Source organism: Hemitrygon akajei, unplaced genomic scaffold, assembly GCF_048418815.1.
Source record: "Hemitrygon akajei unplaced genomic scaffold, sHemAka1.3 Scf000173, whole genome shotgun sequence".
Classification (NCBI taxonomy): domain Eukaryota; kingdom Metazoa; phylum Chordata; class Chondrichthyes; order Myliobatiformes; family Dasyatidae; genus Hemitrygon; species Hemitrygon akajei.
Genome location: NW_027332059.1, coordinates 667,580 through 691,453, shown reverse-complemented (window position 1 = coordinate 691,453; position 23,874 = coordinate 667,580). Strand labels below are relative to the sequence as shown.

At 41.7% G+C, this 23,874-nt stretch overlaps 1 protein-coding gene across 2 annotated transcripts in view; it reads left to right on the top strand.

The window, feature by feature from the left end:
* Positions 1-18,366, top strand: part of LOC140724209 (uncharacterized) — a 67,507-nt gene extending 49,141 nt beyond the window's left edge. The window contains exons 3-4 of one of the 2 annotated variants that reach the window (XR_012098061.1): positions 13,165-16,720; positions 18,262-18,328. Coding sequence is in view for 1 of the 2 variants with exons in the window: in XM_073038697.1 (XP_072894798.1) it covers positions 13,531-14,688 (1,158 nt within the window). In the remaining variant the exon portion in view is untranslated. Of the gene's footprint in view, positions 1-13,164 lie in introns of both variants that reach the window. The other variant, XM_073038697.1, reaches the window with a different exon arrangement.
* Positions 18,367-23,874: the final 5,508 nt, after the last annotated feature.

Sequence of the window (23,874 nt, the reverse complement as noted above, 5' to 3'; positions counted from 1 at the left end):
TTTGGCCCACCTAGTCAATGCTGAGAACACATTTAAGCTGTCTAATGCAACTACTTGCACAGGGACAATCACCCTTCATGCCCCTACCATCCAAATACCTATCAAACTTCTCTTATTGTTGGAACTGGGCTTATATTCACCACTTTTGCTGGCATCTCATTCCACAGTCTCACGACCATTTCATTAAAGAGATTTCCCAAATGTTCCCATTAAATTTTCACCTTCCCCACTTATCCATGACCTCTGGTTGTCATCCTACCCAACCTCAGTGGAAAAAGCTGCTTGCATTTACCCTATCTATACCCTCATAATTCTAACAGATCCTCAAAGCAATGTATAATTTACTTTCTGATGTTTAGACCCTTTTTTAGGGCTATAAAGTGATGAGGGGCATTGATCGTGTGGATAGCCAGAGGTTTTACCCCCAGGGTTGAAATGGCTAACACGAGGGGGCATAGTTTTAAGGTGCTTGGAAATAGTTACCGAGGGGATGGCAAGGGTAAGTTTTTTACTTAGAAAATAGTGTGTGCATGTAATCCACTGCCAGCAGTGGTGGTTGAGGCAGATACAATAGGGTTTTTTAACAGCCTCTTACATAGGCACATGGAGCTTAGAGAAATAGAGGGCTCTGTGCTAGGGAAATTCTAGGCAGTTTCTAGAGTAAGTTACGTGGTTGGCACAACATTATAGGCTGAATGGCCTGGAATATGGTGTAGATTTCTATGCTCAATGATCTATATTGAACAGTGAAATAACATCTCTTCTTTAATCTGTACAGGGTCCACAATTTTAATGTGGCCTTTTCACACTCCAATAGAACCTTTGTCCATCTCCTGAGTAAATAGAGATGAAAACATATTTAAGATCTCCCCATCTGCTTTGGTTCCATACGTGGATTGCCATTCTGGTCTTACAGAGAACCAACTTTGTGCCTGAAAATCCTTTTGCTCTTAATCTATCTCTGGAATCCCTGATGATTAATCTTTTCTGCAATGGCAACCTCATGCCTGCTTTTAGCCATCCTGATTTATCTCTTATGTGTTCTCTTGTATATTTTATACTTCATAAGAACCTGCCTGCCTATCCCTGTTATGAAACTCCATTTTGTGCTTCACCAGGGTCTCAATATCTCTTGAAATCCAAGGTTCCCTGCAGTTTCTATCTTTACCTTTTATTCTGACAAGCACATACCCGCTTTGTACTTTCAAAATTTCACTTTGAAGGCCTCCCATTTACCAAACACACCTTTGCCATAAAGCAGCCTGTCCCAGTCCACAGTTGCCAGATCCTGGTATCTTAATTCCAGGTGTTGATCCATTCCCTGAACACATCCACCTTTCCTATCATGCTCCTTGCATTGAGATATACAGGGTTCAGCATATTCACTGCACCATGCTCAACGTTTTTCATTCCTGACCTTGTCTGAGGTCTGAACAACATCTGTCTCCACAACACCTCCACTATCTGTTCTGTTATTCAGGCATCCATTCCCCCTGAGACGTTAGTTTAACCCCCCTTACCCCCACCCCCCACCATGCAGCTCTATCACCCCTTTGGTTTTCATCTCCCAGATCAATAAAAAGGAGGTGCATACAGGCAGATAGGAACAAATGGGCTACTTATGAGATACAGGAAATTCAAGTGAACACTGATGAAAGAAGGCATGAGGTTGCCCCAGCAGACAAGGTGAAGGAGAATCCTCATGGATTCTGCAGATATGTTAAGTGCAAAAAGATTGCAAGGGAAAAAATTAATCCTTTACAAAATCAGAATGGTAATCCATATGAGGAGACAAAATAGATGGGGGAGATTTTTTCTGCATTCGTATTTACTCAGGAGGTGGACACAGAGTCTATAGAAGTGAGGCAAAGCAGCATCAACTTCATGGACACTGTACAGATTACAGAGGTGGAGGTGTTTGCTGTCTGAAGGCAAATTGCCATGGATAAATCCCCAGGGCCTGACAAATTGTTCCCTCGGACCCTTTGGAAGACAAGTGCAGAAGTTGTCGGCGCTCATGCACAGATATTTAAATCATCCTTAGTGACAGGTGAGGTAGTGGAGGATTGGAGGACAACCAATGTTGTTCCGCTGTTCAAGAAAGGCTCTAAAAATAAACTAAGAAATTGTACATTGGTGAGCTTGACATCAGTAGGGGGAAAGTTATTGGAACTTATGTGCAGGAACTGGATATATAAATATTTGTATAGATGTGAATTGATTAAGGATAGACAACATGGCTTTGTGCTTGGTAGTTCATGGCTCACCAATCTTATAGAGTCTCTCGAGGAAGTTATCAGGAAAGTGGATGAAGGCAAGGCAGTGGATGTTGTCTACATGGACTTCGGCAAGGCACTTGACAATGTCTCATATGGGAGGTGGGTCAAGAAGGTTCAGTCACTCAACATTCAAGATGAGATAGTAAATTGGACGAGACACGGGCTTTGGGAGAAGCCAGAGTGTGGTAGCAGATGGTTGCCTCTCTGACTGGAGGCCTGTGACTAGTTGTGTGTCATAGGGATCAGTGCTTGATCTGTTGTTGTTTGTCATCTATATCAGTAGTCTGGATGATGGTGTGGTTAACTGGATCAGTAAATTTGTGGATGACACCAAGATTGGGGTGTAGTGGACAGCGAGGAAGACTATCATGGCTTACAGTGCGACCTGGACCAGCTGGAAAAATTGTTTGAGAAATGGAAAATGGAATTTAATGCAGACAAGTGTGAGGTGTTGCACTTTGGTAGGACCTACCAGTGTAGGTCTTACACAGTGACTGGTTGGGCACTGAGGAGTGTTGTAGAGGAAAGGGACCTGGGAATACAAGTCTGTAATTCACTAAAAGTGGTATCACAGTTAGATAGAGATGGAAAGAATGATTTCAGCCCATTGGCCTTCATGAACCAAAGCACTGACAACAGTAGATAGATGAAAGTTGTAAAAGAGGTTCCGAGAGTTCAGAGAAAATTCACAAGGATTTTGCCAGGTCTGGAGGACTTGGGTTACGAGGAAAAATTGAACAGGTTCGGACTTTATTCCTTGGAATGTAGAAGATTGAGGGGAGATTTGATTGTGATAGAGGGGCATAGATAAAATGCAAGCTGGCTTTTACCACTGAGATGGTGTGGAACTACAACCAGAGGCCATGGGTTAAGGGTGAAAGGTGAAATGTTAAGGGGAACATGAGGGGAAACTCCTTCACACAGATGGTCATCTGGGTGCGGAATGAGCAGCCAACACAAATGGTGAATGCGAGCTGGATTTCAACATTTAAGGAGTTTTGTGTAGGTACCTGAATGGTTGGGGTGTGAGAGTGGGGAGTTTAAATAGTTTAGCACAAGCTAGATAGCCCAAAGGGCCTGTTTCTTTGTTGGTACTTTTCTGCAAGAGCCTTTAACAGCTGTGCGGACCAACCATTCATCTCAACAAGAAATTTTTATAAGACATTAAAATTGTGGCACTTTAAGTTAATAATACATATAAGAAAATCCCAGCGGCACATCAAGAAAGACTATTTGTCTGAGAATTTTTCAGTTACTGTGTGGCCAGGCACCCATGCAGCTCAGCAGGAACAGGGAATAATACCAATGGAGGGAGACAAACTGAGCCAAAGCACAAATTGGAGACCACAGAAATGCCCCATTCCTATAGAAACAAGAAGAGCATCAGGGAATTAATGGTTATTCCAGATACCAGCACTGTGCCCAGTTAGAAGATGATTTCTCTGTGCAACTTGGGTGGAACCTCACTGTAACAGTGTGATGCTGGATCAAACCTTGGCAACTCAAGTAATCTCATCCAAAGTGTTGTCCTACACCCATTGATGGATTTTGTAAATCTTTTTACAGGTTAAAAACGAGAAGGAATTTGTCTCCCGGAAGCTCAGACATGGCACACCAGTTTTGCTGTCTCTGTCTAGATATTTAAGAAGTGAAGCAAGGGATTCAATCGACCATCCTACCTGATCAGACTACGGGGCAGGATTCACTTAGTCGTTTGACCAACTGGCACGCCCGTAATTTTACACAGGGGAGAGCCCATTCTTCTGCTCAGACATTGGGAATGGATTCAGTCAGTCATCTCAACTGAAGGTACATCAGCAAGTTCACACTGGGCAAGGTCATTTACCTGTTCTATGTGTACGAAAGCACTTAGTCTGTCATCCCACCTGTGGACCCACCAGTCAGAAGCTGGTCATCTGCTGCATTTCTGGGAAAGGATTCACTTGGTCATCTGACCTGATGGCACACCAGCGAGTTCAGACCGGGGTGCGGCCGTTCATCTGCTCAGACTGTGGGAAGAAATTCACTCGGTTATCCAGCCTGCAGAGTCATCAGCATGTTCACACCGGGGAGTGGCCGTTTACCTGCTCAGACTGTGGGAAGGAATTCACTCGGTCATCTCAACTGAAGGTACATCAGCGAGTTCACAATGGAGAGAGGCCGTTCACCTGCTCAGTCTGTGGGATCGGATTCACTCAGTCATCCCACTTACAGAGTCACCAGCGAGTTCACACTGGGGAGAAGCCGTTCATCTGCTCAGACTGTGGGAAGGGATTCACTCGGTCATTTGACCTAATGGCTCACCAGCGAGTTCACACCGGGGAGCGTCCGTTCACCTGCTCAGACTGTGGGAAGGGATTCATCAACTCTTCCAGCCTACTGACACACCAGCGAGTTCACACTGGGGAGAAGCCATTCACCTGCTCAGAATGTGGGAAGAGATTCACTGATTCATCCACCCTACAGAGACACCAGAAAGTTCACACTGGGGAGAAGCCATTCACCTGCTCAGTCTGTGGAAAGGGATTCACTGAATCATCTAAACTGAAGGTACATCAGCGAGTTCACACTGGGGAGAAACCGTTCACCTGCTCAGTCTGTGGGAAGAAATTCACTTTGTCATCCAGCCTGCAGAGACATCAGTCAGTTCACACTGGGGAGAAACCGTTCACCTGCTCAGTCTGTGGGAAGGGATTCACTCGGTCATCTCACCTACTGAGACACCAGCGAGTTCACACTGGGGAGAAGCCATTCACCTGCTCAGTCTGTGGGAAGAAATTCACTCGGTTATCCAGCCTGCAGAGACATCAGTCAGTTCACACCGGGGAGAAACCGTTCACCTGCTCAGTGTGTGGGAAGGGATTCACTCAATCATCCAACCTGCTGAGTCATCAGTCAGTGCACACTGGGGAGAAACCGTTCACCTGCTCAGACTGTGGGAAGGGATTCACTTGCTCATCTAAACTGAAGGTACATCAGCGAGTTCACACCTGGGAGAAACCATTCACCTGCTCAGTCTGTGGGAAGGGATTCACTCGGTCATCTCACCTACTGAGTCATCAGCGAGTTCACACTGGGGAGAAGCCATTCACCTGCTCAGAATGTGGGAAGAGATTCACTTGGTCATCCCACCTACAGAGTCATCAGCGAGTTCACACTGGGGAGAAGCCATTCACCTGCTCAGACTGTGGGAAGGGATTCACTCGCTCATCCCACCTACAGAGTCATCAGCGAGTTCACACTGGGGAGAAGCCATTCACCTGCTCAGAATGTGGGAAGAGATTCACTGATTCATCCAGCCTGCAGAAACATCAGCGAGTTCACACTGGGGAGAAACCGTTCACCTGCTCAGTGTGTGGGAAGGGATTCACTCAATCATCCAACCTGCTGAGTCATCAGTCAGTTCACACTGGGGAGAAACCGTTCACCTGCTCAGTCTGTGGAAAGGGATTCACTCGGTCATCTCACCTACTGAGACACCAGCGAGTTCACACTGGGGAGAAGCCATTCACCTGCTCAGTCTGTGGGAAGGGATTCACTCTGTCATCCAGCCTACTGAAACACCAGTCAGTTCACACATTCTGAGCTATTCACCTGCTCAGAATGTTGGAAAGGATTCATTCAGTCATCCCAACTACTGGCACACCAGTCAGTTCACATTCTTATTAATTCCTTGCTTTTGCTTGCTGAGGACATTCATTTTAAGAGAGAGAGTGATTAAGAAGGCAAATCAGTCGGGCTTGCAGCTTGTTTACATCGCTCACAGCTTGTTTAGTTTTAACCGAGGACTCACACTCAGAGTCAGGCGGAGATGAAGGAGGAAAAATGGAAGGATCGAAACCAGGGAACTAGTGGCCAAGGGTCACTGTTTAGAGCTTTCCTATGCCCACAAGGGTGGGTTAAGTGTTGATTCACCATACATCGAATGTGTGGTTATCACCTCATTTGATCCATAGGTGTGGATCGGATTTGGGGTATCCTGTGAAGACTACTTATGTGTTAACGCTTGGCTGGGTGTGGTGTGATAATTCACTTGAAGGCGATACCCCTTGTGACAAGTCACTTTCGGTGATAATTCGTATGTGGATTTGAAACGATGAAGCATAAAATCTACAGCAACTGTTCTCTCGTTTCACCACAATGGAACCTTTGGAAATCGACTTAATTGCCTTCTCTCGACATTTATCCTGGATTACAAATATCTCTCTCTCATTACCTATTCCGTGGATGAACTGAACTTCCATACTTTACCATCTCAAGACTCTCAGCCTTGTTTCCCCCGAGCTCAATAGTTTGGGAGTTATATTTTGTTACGCCTGTGACCCAACTCTGAGGGGCTGATGGGTACAAAGTAGCCCCCACCTTTTTGAAAATCGCAAGATCGCTATTAATTCAGGTCAGGAGACGCAGGAAATGAGAGAAAGACACGCAGAATCAACATGGGGTTTGGAATGTCCTGGCCCCTCAGCGATACAAAGCCACGGGAAATGGCCATTGTCTCTTGGAGACGGAATTGTGTATTGAGTTTTCCATGGAACGGCTTAGCTAAAGGACCGACTACAAAAACGGAACTCTCGAAGGATCGACATCATAAAAAGGAAAGCCGGCAAGTTTAAAATATCTGTCTCTCTTGACTCCAACAAAAGGCTGCAGCCTGCATGAACTTGAGTGACTTTTATATTTCCATCGGACAATACATTATCCCCTACACAACGATAGAGTTATTTCTTATTGATTATTATTATACCCGCGCTTTTAGATTTAGTATTGATGATGTATATTATCTGTATGTTTGCATTGATATTATTTTTGTGTATTTTTATCAATAAATACTGTTAAAAATAGTACCATCAGACTTCAACGGACCTCTCTATCTTTGCTGGTAAGTGACCCAGTTATGGGGTACGTAACAATTTACACACATATATACACATAACACTGTTAACTTTTGTTTATCTTGCTTAATTTAATTTATTATAAGTAGATACTAATAAAGATAGTGGTTTTAACATCAAAACTAGACTCCAGGAGTAGTCTATTGTTGCTGGTTAATTTCTAAAGCTTTAGTTTCTAAATATTTGTTCATAACAAAATTGGGGCCTGCATCTGGGATATGAACAAATTTGAGGGCGTGTTGATAAATTAATTATTGATTTCATTGGGGAAATCCCTTCTGATTTATTTGTCTGCAAAATCAGCAGCAATGGATGTTGATAAATGTCTGGAAGCACCAACCTCTGAGGCATTAGAGGACGCCAGAAGGGTCGTGTTGTTGTGTATTGTGAAAAGGTTTAAACTTGCTAAGGTGAAATTGACAATGAGGAAGGCACAGATGCAGAGGATTATAGCTGAACATCATGTATCTGAGGTGTGTTTAAAGTGGAGGAGTTGGAGGTGTTTCCTGAAAGTAAACCTAGTGAGCTTGAGCTCCATTACAAGTTAGAAAAGTTAAAGATGGAGGCTGCGGAAAGGCAGAGGCAGTTTGAGGCTGGAGAGGCAGAAAAACAGAGGGAGGAAGCAGAAAGACAGAGGGTGTTCAAGCTGGAAAAGATAGAGAGATTGCAGCAAAGGGGTCTAGCGTTAGACTCTGGTGATAAGTTTGAGGACAGTTGGGAAGTTAAATTGGTACCTCCACTTGACGAGGCAGAGGTTGATAAATACTTTCAGTATTTTGAGATGGTTGCTCGGAGTTTAAAGTGGCCAGAAAAGGGTTGGCCTATTCTCTTACAATGTGTAATTAACGGGAAGGATCAGCAAGCATATTCTGCTTTGACAGTTGATGAAGCAGCTGATTATGACATAGTGAAACAGGCTGTGCTCAAAGCTTACGAGTTGGTCCCAGAATCATACAGGCAAAAGTTTAGAAATTCAAGGAAATCTGTGAACCAGACTTATATGGAACTTTCTTGTGAGCAGTTTGTGTTTTGGCTGGTGCACATATAAAAATATAAATGTTGATTTTAACAGCTTGAAAGAGTTGGTTGTAATTGAAGAATTCAAAAGGTGCGTCCCTGATGACATAAAGACGTATTTAGATGAAAAAGATGCTGCTACATTGCAAGAGTCTGCTAGATTAGCAGATGAGTTCGCTTTAACTCATAATGTTAAATTTACCCAGAATAAGAGTTTCCAAAAGAGTAGCAGGGATCACCAGGGTAATCCAGAAATTAAAGCTGGGACTAGTGACACGAGTAAGAATGAAGGGAAGCAGTTGAAGGAGAAATATTCTGGTCTTACTTGTTACTATTGTAAGAAGCTGCTCATATGATGGCTAACTGTTCTATCCTGAATAAGAAAAAGAAAAAGGAGGCAGTCCCAAATGCCTGTGTTCAGTATGTTGAAGCACCTATAACCCCACAGGGTTCTGAACATTCTGTTGAAGCTCAGTTAAGAACTGAGAGGTCTGACCAAGTTAAGAAGGGATTCGATCATTTTATGTTAGATGGGTTTGTATAAGTAAAGGAACGGTCAACCCCAGTACCAGTGAAAATTCTTTGAGATACTGGGGCTTCTCTGTCACTTATATTAGCGTTCTAAAGTTTGGTGATGAGACTAACACTGGTGAGGTAAATCTTATTAAAGGCATTGGGAGCGGCATTTTATTAAAGGCATTGGGGCTTCTGTGCCATTGCACAAGGTAACTTTACAGTCAGGGTTGGTTTCCAGACCTGTTAAGATTGGATTATGCTCCAGTTTACCAGTGGAAGTTGTTACTCTGCTGTTAGGGAATGACCTGGCAGATGGTAAAGTAGTTCCGGCAGTGCAGTTGACAACTAAGCCAACCACTGGTGACCGACAGATGGATTTTAACATTTATCCTTCCTGTGCAGTAACTCCCAAGTGTGGCTAAAAAGTCTGCCGATGCAGACAGTTCTGTGCAGCATGATTCTGATACCCATGATAGCCAAAATCGGGATTCAGGTAATGCTGACCTGTCAGGGACTTTTCTGCCTTCAATGTTTCAACAGGATTCAGGTAGCAAGTCTGATGAGAAAGACCTATCCCTGTCTAGGAAGGAGTTTATAGCAGAACAGAACCGAGACACTGAGATTGAAGTTTTAAAAGAAACCGCTCTCTGAGATGATGAGATTAAGAAAATGCAAGTCGGGTATTATCTCAAGGATGGAGTGTTAATCAGGAAGTGGAGGCCACCTGCTATACCTGTGAGTGAGGAACGGACAGTTGTTCACCGAATTGTAGTTCCTAAAGTTTATAAGATAAAAATGTTAACTTTGGCCCACAGTATGCCCTTAGGTGGCCATTTTGGAGTGAATAAAACTAAACAGGATTATGAAGGAATTTTACTGCCTAATTTGAGGAAAGATGTTATGACCTTTTGCAGAACCTGTCACACTTGTCAAGTTGTGGATAAACCTAATCAGGTCACACCAGTGGCCCCACTCCAGCTAATACTTGCATTTGGTGAACCCTTTTCCAAAGTTATAGTGGATTGTGTTGGCCCATTGCCAAAGACTAAAGCTGGCCATCGGTATTTGCTAACTATTGTGAGTACCTCATCCAGATTCCCAGAGGCAATACCTCTCAGTAATATTAAAGCTCAAACTGTGACAAAGGCTCTTACCAAGTTTTTTACTCTACTTGGTTTGCCTAAAGCAATCCAGTCTGATCAAGGAAGTAATTTTACATCTGGTTTACTCCAGCAGGTGGTTTATGAACTGGGAGCTAAATGAATTACATCATCTGCATTCCATCCGGAATCACAAGGGGCTTTGGATAGATTTCATTCCACCCTCAAAACAATGAATAAGACATACTGTGTTGAAAATGGAAAATACTGGGATGAAGGAATATTTTTTTTTTGTTCACAGTAAGAGAGTCAGTACAGGAATCACTGGGCTTTAGTCCATTTAAATTTGTATTTGGTCACTGCGTGAGGGGACCTTTGACCTTGTTAAAGGAACAGTGGATTGATGGGATGTACATGTTAACTTCTTAGACTATGTTTTGAAGTTCAAAAACAAACTACACTAGTCCTGTAGCCTAGCAAGACAAAACTTATAGATTTCTCAAAGCAAAATGAAGTTTTGGTTTGATAAGCAGGCTTGTGAAAGAAAATACCAGGTGGGGGGTAAGGTGCTTGCCTTATTTCCAATGTGGATGAATCCAGTTAAGGCGAAATTCAGTGGACCATATGAAATAGTCTCTCAAGTTAATGACGTGAATTATGTTACTAAGACACCCGACCGACACAAACCAACACAGCTCGTACACATAAATATGATACAGACTTATTTTGACAAGCAGGCACCATCTGTGGGTGTTGTTATCAAAACATGAATCTGGCAACCCTGAGAATGAAACAATTGACTCATCTGAGACTTTTCACAAGCTAAATATGGTCCCAGTTAGGCTAATGAATTCGTTGTTCAAGAAAACATTGATAACAAGTTGGCTCATCTGCAGCCAAAGCAACAGTGGTACCGTTTCCTGGATGGTAGCAGCAGGATCAGTTTGTGGTTGTGGTGAATTGGGTCCTCAATATCCTCCGGGCCCTTTTATCACACCTGCCTCTGCAAATGTCCTGAATAGTGGGAAGTTCACATCTAGAGATGTGCTGGGCTGTGCGCACCCCTCTCTGTAGGTTCCTGCAATTAAGGAAAGTGCTGTTTACCAGGCAGTGATTCAGCCAGTCAGGATGCTCTCATTTGTGTTCCTGTAGAAAGTCCTTAGGATTTGGGTCCCCATCCCAAACTTCAACCGTCTGAGGTGAAAGAGGTGCTGTTGTGTTTTTATCACAACACAGCTAGTATATACAGACCATGTCAGATCCTTGGTGACCCTCTCAACCCCAGATCCATTGATGCCAATAGGGGTTAGCCTGTCTCCATTCCTTTTGTTATCCACAATTAGCTCCTTTGGTTTTGTGACAATGATTGAGAGGTTGTTTTCTGGACACCAGTCAGATGTTGTTCATACCTCAGATACAGTCAGCAATCAAATGGTTGAGCATGGTGCGATGAAAGTGCTGATCTGTGTATATCACAATGCAAGAAGCATCGTAGGAAAGCCAGATGAGCTCAGGACAGGGAATTATGATGTTGTAGCAATCACTGGGACTTGGTTACACCCAACAGTCTGAGAGATTTAGAGGAACAAATTTGTAGAGAGATCACAGACCATGCTAAGAAACAAAGGTTGATTCAGTTGGTGATTTTAACTTCCCAGATATTGACTGGGATTCCCACACTGTGAAAGGACTAGATGGGGTAGAGTTTGTCAAATGTCCCCATAATCAGGACGTAGAATTCCTGATGTAAAGTGTGCAATAAGCTGTTAGGAAATGATCCAGGGCTGATGACAGAAATTAGTGATCATAATGCCATGAGATTCCAAGTAAATATTGAAAAAAAGAGGTCTGGACCACGGGTTGATATTCTCAATTGGAGAAAGGTGAATTTTGATGGTATCAGAAAGGATCTGACAAGTGTGGTTTGGGACAGGCTGTTTTCTGGCAAAGGAGTACTTGGTAAGTGGGAGGCCTTTAGAAGTGAAATTTTGAGGGTGTGGAGTTTGTATGTGCCAGTCAAAATAAAAGTTGAAAGGTAACTGGTGCAGGGAACCTTGGTTCTCAAGAGATATTGAGGCCCCGGATATTTTGTTCCTCTAAATGCCTCAGACTGTTGGGTGCTGCGAAGACTCATTAACGACTGGCTCATTAATCATCATTCCAATTCCTGAGCTCATCTGACTTTTTTTTTAGTCGTCTTCTGTTGGTTCCTAAAAGCTTCCCAATAGTTTTTGCTCTTTTGTTTGCCCTCTCTTTGGCTTTTATGTAGGCTTTGGCTTCTCATTTCAGCCATGGTTGTGTCCTCCTGCCTTTCCAATGCTTCCACTTCTTTCATAAGTATCGATCACTCAACTCCCGAGTTGCTTCCAGAAACTCCAACCATTGCTGTTCCATTGTCACTCCTACTGGTTTTCCCTTCGAAGCAAATTAGACCAGCTTCTCCATCATAGAAACATGGAGAAGTTCAGCACAGAAACAGGCTATTTGGCCGATATAGTCAATGCCAAAAAAAAACATTTAAGCTGTCTAATGCATCCACCTGCACTGGGACCATTGTCCTCCATACTCCTACCATCCAGGCTCCCATTCAAACTTCTTTTAAATGGTGAAACCGAGCTCACATTCATTACTTGTGCTGGCATCTCATTCCACACTCTCGCGACCATTTCAGTGAACGGCTTTTCCACATGTTCCTGTTACATTTTCACCTTCCCCACTGACCCACGAGCTCTGGTTGTCGTCCCACACAACCTCAGTGGAAAGAGCTGCTGGCATTTAACCTATCGTTTTCCTCAAAGTTTTGTACACTTCTAATAAATCCTCAAAGCAATGTATAATTTCCTTGTTTATGTTTAGAGCCTCTTTTTTAGGTGGATAAGCTGATGAGGGGCATTGATCATGTGGATAGTCAGAGGTTTCTTTCCCAGGGCTGAAATGGCTAACACAAGAGGGCAGAGTTTTATGGTGCTTTGAAATAGATACCGAGGGGATGTCAGGGGTAAGTATTTTTACACAGAGAGTGGTGGGTGCGTAGAGAGTGTTTCAGTTCCTGTGGGACCAGGCACCCATGCAGCTCATTGGGAACAGGGAATAATACCAATGGAGAGAGACAACTGAGCCAGATCACAGGTTGGAGATGGCAGAACTGCCCCTATGTTATAGAGACAGGAAGAGCATCAGAGAGTTTGATTGACATTCCAGATACCAGCACTGTGCCCAGTTAGAAGATGATTTCTCTCTCCAACTTGGGTTGAACTTCACTGTAACAGTGTGATGTCAGCTCACACCTTGCCAACTCAAGTGATCTCATCTGAAATGTCCCACACCTATTGATTGATTTTGTAAATCTTTTTACAGGTTAAATATGACAAGGAATTTGTCTATGGGAATCTCGAACACAACACACCAGTTTTGCTGTCTCTGTCCAGATATTTAAGAAGAGGAGCAAGGGATTCACTCGATCATCAGACCAACTGGCGTGCCCGTCGTTTTACACGGGGGGAACGCATTCACCTGCTCAGACAGTGGGAACGGATTCACTCAGTCATTTCAACTGAAGGTACATCAGCAAATTCACACTGGGCAAGGCCATTCACCTGTTGTAAGTGTGAGAAGGGATTCAGTCAGTTATCCCACTTGTGGACACACCAGTCAGTTCACACTGTGCAGAGGCTGGTCATTTGCTGAATTTGTGGGGAAGGATTCACTCGATCATCTGACCGAATGGCACACCAGCAAGCTCACAGTGGAGAGAGGCTGTTCACCTGCTCAGACTGTGGGAAGGGATTCACTCGCTCATCTAAACTGAAGGTACATCAGCGAGTTCACTCTGGAGAGAGACCGTTTACCTGCTCAGACTGTGGGAAGGGATTCACTGGATCATCCCACCTACAGTTGCACAGGTCTGTTCACACTGGGGAGAGGCCGTTCACTTGCTCAGACTGTGGGAAGGGATTCCCGTTTTCGTCCCAACTGAAGGTACATCAGCGAGTAGACACTGGGGAGAGGCCGTTCATCTGCTCGGACTGTGGGAAGGGATACACTTCTTCGTACCAACTGAAGGTACATCAGCGAGTTCACACTGGAGAGAGGCCATTCACCTGCTCATTGTGTGGGAAGGAATTCACTCAATCATCTGAACTGAAGGTACATCAGAGAGTTCACACTGGGGAGAGGCCGTTCACCTGCTCAGTCTGTGGGAAGGGATTCACTCAGTCATCTGTACTGAAGGTACATCAGCGAGTTCACACCGGAGAGAGGCCGTTCACCTGCTCAGACTGTGGGAAGGGATTCACTTGCTCATCTAAACTGACGGTACATCAGCTAGCTCACACTGGGGAGAGGCCGTTCACCTGCTCAATGTGTGGGAAGGGATTCACTCGCTCATCTGATCTGAAGGCACACCAGCGAGTTCACACTGGGGAGAAGCCGTTCAGTTGCTCAGACTGTGGGAAGGGATTCACTTGCTCATCCCAACTGAGGGTACATCAGCGAGTTCACACTGGTGAGTGGCCGTTCACCTGCTCAGACTGTGGGAAGGGATTTGCTCTGTCATCTCACCTACTAACACATTGGAGAGTTCACACTAGGGAGAAGCCGTTCACCTGCTCAGACTGTGGGAAGGGATTTTCTCAGTCATCTAAACTGAAGGTACATCAGCGAGTTCACACTGGGGAGAGACTGTTCACCTGCTCATATTGTGGGAAGGGATTCACTCAGTCATCTCATCTACAGAGTCATCAGTCAGTTCACACTGGGGAGTGGCCCTTCACCTGCTCAGACTGTGGGAAGGGATTCACTTGCTCATCTAAACTGAAGGTACATCAGCGAGTTCACACTGGGAGAAGCCGTTCACCAGCTCAGTGTGTGGGAAGGGATTGACTCAGTCATCTCATCTACAGACACACAAGCGAGTTCACACAGGAGAGAGGCCGATCAGCTGCTGAGACTTTGGGAAGTAATTCTGTCAGCAAAATCAGCCAAATGTGCATCATTGAGTTCACAGTTGGGAGAGGCCGTTCACCTGCTGTGAATGTGGGGAGCGATTCACTCAGGTCATTTAACCTTATGTAACTCTTGCTTCAGCTAGCAACTTAATATAGTGGGTGATAGCCCCTGAGCTTGGCCAAACCTAAGCAATCTCGTTTGTGTGAATGCTGCATGATGTGTCCCCTGTTACAAATCAGTACCCCAAAAATAACAAATGGTACACAATCTGCGATTAAACAATTGAGCTATTTAATTCTTACTTTGACTATAGGATTAGTAAAGGAAACAAAAAAAAAAAAGAAAAAGGGCCCTTTCTCTCCATTCGTGTCTTCTCATCTCTCCCTGACAAAAGACCGTGAAAATCTACCTTCCAGACTCACAGGAAAGAACAATATCTCTCTCATTGGGTAGCTAGGCACTCCAAAATCCTGTTATTTCCAGTCATAAGCTAAACATTGCTGCTGCAGAGAAACCATTAGCTCAGCAGTGAAACATAGCAGAGAGACCATTACGTTAGCAGTGAAATCTCACAGCTTGTTACACTTGGGACACACTACCGGGTTCACACAGGGAAGAAAGTTTCAATAAGTTGCATGCTGGATATTTGTCCATCACCGTTGCTAAAGCTATTTTGAGAGTGACTATCGGTGCTGAACTCTGCAATTATTGCTGCTGCTCACCACATCCAGTTCTGGGCATGGGAGGAGTTTCTTCTACTGCATATTCACCTTTAATGGGACTGGAGTTTAATATTGACTGGGGTGAAGTGTGGCCAGTGAAGAAGTGGAGCTTTGAGGCTTTGGCTCAAGTAGTTTTGGCAGATGGATTGTGCAATCAAGTCAATCAAGATTTGAATAGCTCCTGGAGGCTGCGCCTGTCTGTGAATGGAGTAACAGCAGTTTCTGAGCTGCTCCTAGTTTTGTCCCTTTCCCCCTAGTTTAAACTGAATTTAATGTCTTCAGTTGCTGATTCTTGAAGGGGAACCATATATCTTTGAGGAGTGGGAAATACTTGTCTGAACCTAGTGATAAAGGCAACGGGAAAGGAAAGATGCAAAAGGAAGGATCTGATGAAATGCCATTGTGGGCTGAAGATATGGCTTGGACGCAGTTCATTTAAGGACTAACTTGAAAAGAATAGTAATGAAATGATGTCATTTCTGGGAAATCTTAAGGATCTGGAAGCTCAAGTCACTACACACAAAGAGGAATTGAAGATAATTAAGCAAAAATTGCTTGAAAGTAAAATACAGTAAAACTTGTTTGGAAGGATATCGAAATAAGATTATAGATCTGGAAACTAGGTCTCGCCGAAGGAATATACAAATTGTTGGGCTGCAGGAAGGAGTTGAAAATGGAGATTTAACTGCTTACATTGGTAAGCTTTTTCATACCTTATTTTCTTCCATATTATCACAGCCGCCTACTGTAGAAAGAGCAGACAGAACTTTTACTTCGAGATCTCAAGATCCAAATAAACCAAGGGCTGTTCTGGTTTGTTCTCATTATTTTAGGATTAAAGGTCAAATAATGCGACAGGCAAGACAACAGAGTTTTTAGATTTGAGACATCTGAGCTCGGTTTTTATGAAGATTTTTCTCAGGAGGTAATGGAACAAAGATCAAAATTTGCTCTGGTAATGAAACAGGCATATGATAAGAAATTGTTTCCTTCCTTGCGTCACCCAACAAGGATTAAAGTTTTTCCTCCTGATTCTCCTCCTCGTACATTTTGTGATCCTAAAGTTGCACTGGCGTTTGTTTAAACTATACCTGCTGTGACCGCCGATTGAACTGTCTGGCATATTATCTGCATAATAGCATTTCGGAAAGAAGATTTATGAAGGTTACTTGGACATTTCATTGAGAGACTATTAAAAGAAGATTAGGGGACTTGTTTATTATTGCATATCATTGTTGTTTTTGGTAAGAAGATTTATGGTTCAAGTATGACTGTTTAAATGGTTATTTGGACATTCGATGGAGAAAAATAACATAAAAGGACTTACTCCTTTAACCTAATATCTGGTTTGATATTTTTTGTGTTTTTTTTCTTAATTAACTAACTGGTAGTTTTTCCTACTAATGGGGCTATTTCCTTCTCTTATACATACTTAGCGGAGGTTTCAATTATTTGTATACTATTAGTTTTAAAGATTGTGTTGATCTGTTATTAAACACTATGCTTGGTTTCTCTAGGTAATATGTTTTAGATTTTAATAAGTGCTTATTTTTTAAATTCTTTTCAATATATTAGTATGTTTTTTATATAATGAATATTATTGCATCTTATAACTGAATTTAAAGCTTTTTTGGGGGATTTAATGTTAAATTTAAGATGGAGCTGTTTTTTACTTTTTAAGAGATAACAATTTTTTGGTTTCCTCTTTGTTTGAAAAAAGATTAAGTATAAACATGGGATAGTTTGTAGATGCTGGAATGTAAACATTTTCATTTGTTGAGACTTTGTCGTTCCTCTTACAAGGTCAGTGGGTTTCATTTTTTAACTGGGGGAGGGATAGAGAACCTTTTTTAATCTTTTTTTTCGGACAGACAGAGCAGTCTTGCCTGTGTTTTCTATCATAGGGTGCCTGCTTTTTCTGGGCTGTGGGGGGAGTGGGATGGGGTTAGAATTAGGGTTTTTTTTCCCATTGGGTGGTTCCGGAGCATGTGTGTTTTCTGTGAGGTTGTATTCTCCATCGCCACCATTTTTGATCATCCCATATTGGTATGTGCTTGGCACATGTGTAAAGTAGAATAAAATTATAGTATGGAATCTAAACAGATTAATGTAATAAGTTAGAATGTACGTGGTTGGAATCATCCTATCAAATGAAAGAAGTCTTATAAAATCATTAATCGATTTCAACCTGATACAATTTTTGCCCAGGAGACGCATATCAAGGAGGGAGATCAAAATAGGTTTTTTGGATCATGGAAGAGTTTGCAATTTCACTCCACTTCTCAAAATAAAACTAAGGGAGTGTCTATTTTTATTAAATCCAATATATCGTTCATTCAAGAGGACATTAAGTCAGATTCTTTTGTTGATTTTTAATTGTTAAAGGAGTAATTTGTAACAGAAAAGCTGTTTTGGTCAATTTGTACGGTCCTAACTTAGATGATCTTTTTTTAAAAAAAAATGTATTTGCTTTACTGCCTAATTTAAATGAATATATGTTGATAATGGGCGGGGATCTTAACTGTTGTTTAAATCCTTTGATTGACAAGAGCTCAACCAACCAGCAACTTCCAGATCACTCCGCATTACTTATTAATTCCTTTTTGACAGATTTTTGGATTGATTGAATTATGCAGATATTTACACCCTGATGATAGAGAATATTCTTTTTTGTCCCATGTTTATAGAAAATATTCAAGGATCGATTATATTATAGTTGACCCTTACTTCTTGCCCAGTGTTAAGAATTGTGAATATGACACTATCGCTGTATCTGCTCATGCAGCTTTCAGTTTGTCTTTCGAATTTGAAGATGCCATCCTTGCCCACCCACCTTGGCGCCTGTCTCAGACATCATTGCAGAATTCAGACTTTGTTAGCTTCATTGAAAACCAGGGAAAATATTTTTTTTCTTTTTAATGTTATGGGGGTACATCTAAATGAATGAAATGGGATACATTTAGAGCATTTTAAAGTGGTCAGATCATTTCTTATTCTGCTAACCTGAAAAAACAGACTAGAATTAGATAAGATTACAAAACAAGTTAAAGACTTCAATAATATTTATGCGATTTCCCCTAATGACTTATTTAAACAAGGATGGAACTTCAATCACAATATAATTTATTATTAACTCATCCTATTGAAGGCTATTTGCTTCAGCTAAAAAGTCAACTTTATATGTCTTGAGATAAAAATAACAAACTGCTTGCATCTCAATTAAAAACGGCCAGAGCCAAAAGGCAAATTTTGAAAATCTGTAGGAAAGATGGTACCCTGACTTGGGAATATGAAGATATTAATAAGATTTTTTAAGATTTTTATACTGAACTTTATAAATCTAAATTTCCAGTAGATTCTTCTAAAATGAATTTTTTTTACGAAAGATTGTTTTTCCTCGAATTTCTGTTAATGATCAAAAAACTCTTGATGCCCAAATTACCAAAGCCAAAATTCATAAAGCTATTTTTTCAATGCCATCTGGTAAGGCCCCTGGACTTGATGGGTACCCTGTAGAATTTTATTAAAAAATTGGAAAATTGCTGTCTCCGTATATGTAGGAAATGTTTAAGGACTCTTTTGTGAAAGGCGATTTACACTTTATTTTTTATGACGCTTCTATTGCTTTAATTCTTAAAAAGAATAAAGGTCCTTCTGATTGTGCCTCATGTAGACCTATTTCATTATTGAATGTTGATGCTCAGATCCTGTCAAAGATAACGGCCAATTGGTTGGGAAAGTTTTGGGTAAAGTTATATTTAAAGATCAAACAGGCTTTATAAACGGCCGTTATTCCTTTTCAAATATACCCATCTTCTTTTAAAACTCTATAATGTGTCATCTCTTTCGATGCTGAAAAAGCGTTTGATCGTTTGTTGCATGGAAATACTTATTTAATGTTTTAGAGAAATTTGGTTTTGGTGTTAATTTAAATAATTGGATTAGAATGATATATAAATCTCCTGTTGCCTCTGTTATTACTAATAATTGTAGATCTCTCTTTTCAGCTTTCACGGAGGACAAGACAAGGTTGTCTATTAAGTCCTTTGGTATTTAACTTAAAATTAGAATCCCTTGGTATCACTCTTCGTGAAGCTAATGATATTCATGGGATTCTTGTGAATGAGATTTCTCTACGCTGACGATTTTCTGGTTTATGTATTTAATCCCGAGGAATCTCCCTGCCTTGCTAAATTTATTTCATGAATTTGGAGATTTTTCAGGATATAAAATAAATTTTAATAAAAAAGAATTGTTTCCTTTAAATGAATCTGTTTCTATATATGGTAATACTCCTTTCAACATTACGGATTCTTTTAGATATTTATGTGTTATAATCTCTAAAAGAAAAAGGATCTTTACAAAGCTAATTTTGTTCCCTGAGTAGATTCTATGAAGTATTTATTTAGTGGATGGAACCCACTTACATTTTCACTTGTTGGTCACATCCATATAGTCAAAATGCTGATTTTACCAAAATTGTTATATTTATTTCAGAATATCCCTTTTTTAATGAAGATGTGTTTTTGATCGGATTGATTCTATTATCTCATCTTTTATATGGAATAATAAAAGACCAAGAATTAGTAAATGTCACTTACAAAAATTGAAAAAGGATGCAGGTCTTACTTCGCCTAATTTAAGAATGTATTACTGGGCTGTTAATGTGCAATATATGTCCTTTTGGTTACACTGGGTTGATAAGAACGAACGGCCAATTTGGGTCGATTTGGAATTGAAAGCTGTGAAACAGTTTTATTTAACCTCGTTATTGTGGTCTGCTTTACAATTAGCTAAAGTTGCTAATTTAAATTGATACCCTGTGATTAAGTATTCTTTACAAATCTGGCTCCAGTTCTGTAATTTTTTTATATTAAAAAATTTAAATTTTGTAGTTTAATTTATTATAATTTTTTAAGCATTATTTATGTGATCCAATTTTTTTTACTTTGGAAAATAAAGGTATCTATTCTTTTTTGGATCTATTTAAAGAAGATAGACTAATGCCTTTTGAACAAGTCGTTGATAAATATTCTCTTTCCTACTCACACTTTTTACAATACCTTCAAGTTAGACATTTCTTACAAAAACACTTAACTAATTTTCCTTACATATTGAATGCTGGCTTGTTAGGTATTCCATTGGAAGAATTTATAAATTACTATCACAATGGGATAAGTGTCCTTTATTTAACATTAAACAAGATTGGAACTTAATTTGACTTTTATGACGGAGGACTGGACACAGATTCTGAAGTTGGTTAGCTCTTCTTCGATTTGTGCTAGTTATGCACTGATTCAATTTAAAGTTGTACATCATTACTATTTGATGAAGGAGAGATTGTCTAAAATGTTTCCTGATGTTGATAGTTATTGTGATAGATGTAAAACTGAGACAGCTACACTGACACACATGTTTTGGCCTTGTTCTATACTGGAAGAGTTCTGGAAGTCAGTTTTTTTCTACAATTTCTAAAGCACTTAAAATTAATTTACAACCTAACAAATCAACTGTACTTTTTGGAATAATCCCTCAAAATATCCAAGCTATTTCTTTGTCTGACCAACATGCTATTGCGTTTGTTACATTGATAGCTAGGAGGGCCATTCTGTTGAAGTGAAAAGATACGTCGGCTCCCACTCTGTTACAATGGTTCTTCCAAGTGATGCTATGTCTTAGTTTGGAGAAAATTAGAAGTTTAACCTTTGAACCTGTGTTTAATTTTGAGAAAAGAAGGGGTTCATTTTCTCGTTATTACCATTTGAGTTAATTGATAATTTTCTCCATGATCTAATTGTATTTTTTTTCTTGCTGGAGGTTTGATGGTTATCTTTAGAAGCTTTTTGTATGATGCATGGCTCCGGGGTTGAGTTCTTAATATTTTTTTTCCTCACTTTTCTTTGCTTTAGTGTTTTTTTTTCCTTTTTTTGTGTCACCATATTTTTCAATCTTTAAAACAATGTTTTTTTTCCCCTTGACAATAAGTGTTATTTACTTCGATGTACTCTTGTTATTTTGGACAATAATAATGAAAAGATTTGAATAGTTCAGACTCAGCAGAAAGCAGCTGATTGGGCTGTCGAGGTCAGGTGACCAAGCAGTCTGATTCGGTAATTGTAAATTGAATAGCTCTACAAACAAATAAAAAGAGGGGTAGCTCAAGCGGAGCGGCCAGTGAGTGAGTGGGGCCAGAGCAGCAGTGGAGCTTTGAGGCTTTGACTCGAGAGGTTTTGGCGAGCAGAGGCGGAGGACGAACTTGCTCCCAGTGGGTAAGGCCGGGTAAGGTTCTTTAATTAATTTAATTAACTTAGGAGTTGATGATGGAGGCAGTAGATAGGGCAGTCCAGTGCTCCAATTGTAGGATGTAGGAGTCAGGGACAGCACAATTGTCTCTCATGACTACACCAGCAAGAGAAGCATCCAGCTTCAGTTCTTGTCAAACTGAGTTAGGGAACTGGAGCTGGATGAACCGGATCATTCGGGAGGCAGAGGCAGTAATAGATCGAAGTTTCAGGGAGACAGTCTCCCCTAAAAGTCAGGAGACAGGTAACTAACGGGGTGACTGTCCGGAGAGGGAGTGGGAATAGACAGAGAGAGCAGAGCACCCCTGTGGCCGTTCCCATCAACAATAAGTTTACTGTTTTGAATATTGTTGGTGGGGATGACCTACCAGGGACAAGTTGTAGTGGTCGTGTCTCTGGCACAGTGACTGGCCCCTTTGCTGAGAAAGGAAGGATGGAAAAGAGGAGAGCAGTAGTGATTGGGGATTCGATAGTTAGGGGGACAGATAAGAGGTTCTGTGGGAAAGATCGAGAATCCTGGATGGTGTGTTGCCTCCCAGGTGCCAGGGTCCGTGATATCTAGGATCAATTTCTCGGTATTCTCAGGAAAGAGGGTGAGCAGTCAGCTGTGGTCCGAGTGGGGACCAATGACATCGATAGGAGTAGGGATGAGGTCCTGAAGAAGGAATATAGAGAGTTAATACAAAAGTTAAAAAGCAAGGATGGTAATCTCAGGATTGCTGCCTGTGCCACGGGGCAGAGAGGGGAGGAACTGGAAGTCATGGCAGTTGAATGGGTGGCTGAAGAGTTGGTGCAGGGGACAGGGGTTCAGACTTCTGGAACATTGGGATCTCTTCTGGGAAAGGTCTGACCTGTACAAAATGGACCGGCTGCACATGAACTGGAAAGGGACCTGCCTGCCAGGTTTGTTAGAGCTGTTGGGGAGGGTTTAAATTAATTTGCCGGGGGGGGGGAGTCAGAATGTGAGTGCAGAGATTAGGGTACAAGGACGAGGGCATGATTCTATGTGTTCTGAGTTAGTGAGGAAGGACAGGCAGGCGATAAAACATAAACATAAACATTACTATTTCAATGCTAAGAGTATTTGAATGAACTGGATGAACTTAGAGCATGGATCAGTATGTGGAGTTATGACACAGGCCGTTACTGAAACCTGGCTGGAGGAAGGGCAGCATTGGCTGATGGAGGTACCGAGGTTGAGGTGTTTTAAAAGGAATAGGATGGGAGGTAAAAAGGGGGGGGGGGTAGTAGCATTACTGGTCAGGGATAGTTTCACGTCTATAGAAAGGGAGGACGCTGCAGAAGGCGTGTCCATTGAGTCGGTCAGGGTGGAAGTCAGAAATAGGAAAGGAACAATCACGTGTGCTGGGAGTAGTCTATATGCCCCCAAATAGCCCTCGGGACACCGAGGAGCAGATAAGCAGGCATAGTTTAGAATGCTGCAGGAAATACAGGGTTGTAGTTATGGGTGATTTCAACTTCCCTCATATTGACTGACACCAACTGACTGCAAGGGGGATAGATGGGTCTGAATTTGTCAGGTGTGTTCAAGAAGGATTCCTGATACAGTATGTGGACCGGCAGATGAGAGGAGAAGCCATACTGGATCTAGTTCCAGGTAATGAACCTGATCAGGTGGCAGAGCATTTTGGTGAGAGTGACCTCAACTCCCTTAGCTTCAGCATTGCTATGGAAAAGGATAAAAACAGGCCATGGGAAAGTGCTTAACTGGGGAATGGCTAACTGAAGGGATGAGACAGGAACTAGCGGGAGTAAATTGGAAACAGATGTTCAAAGGTGAAAGCACAGAAGTCATGTGGAGGAAGTTTAGGGAACACTTGTGCTGGGTTCAGGATAGGTTTGTTCCACTGAGACAAGGAAAAAGTGGTAGGAAATGGGAACCGTGGCTGACAAAACATGTGAGGCAACTCGTCAAGAGAAAGAAGAAAGCATATGTTAGATATAAGAAACAGGAAGCAGGAGAGGCTCATGAGAAATATAGGATAGCCAGGAAGGAGCTTAAGAAAGGATTTAGGAGAGCTTGAAGGGGGATAAGAAGGCCTTGGCATCTAGGATTAAGGAAAACCCCAAGGTGT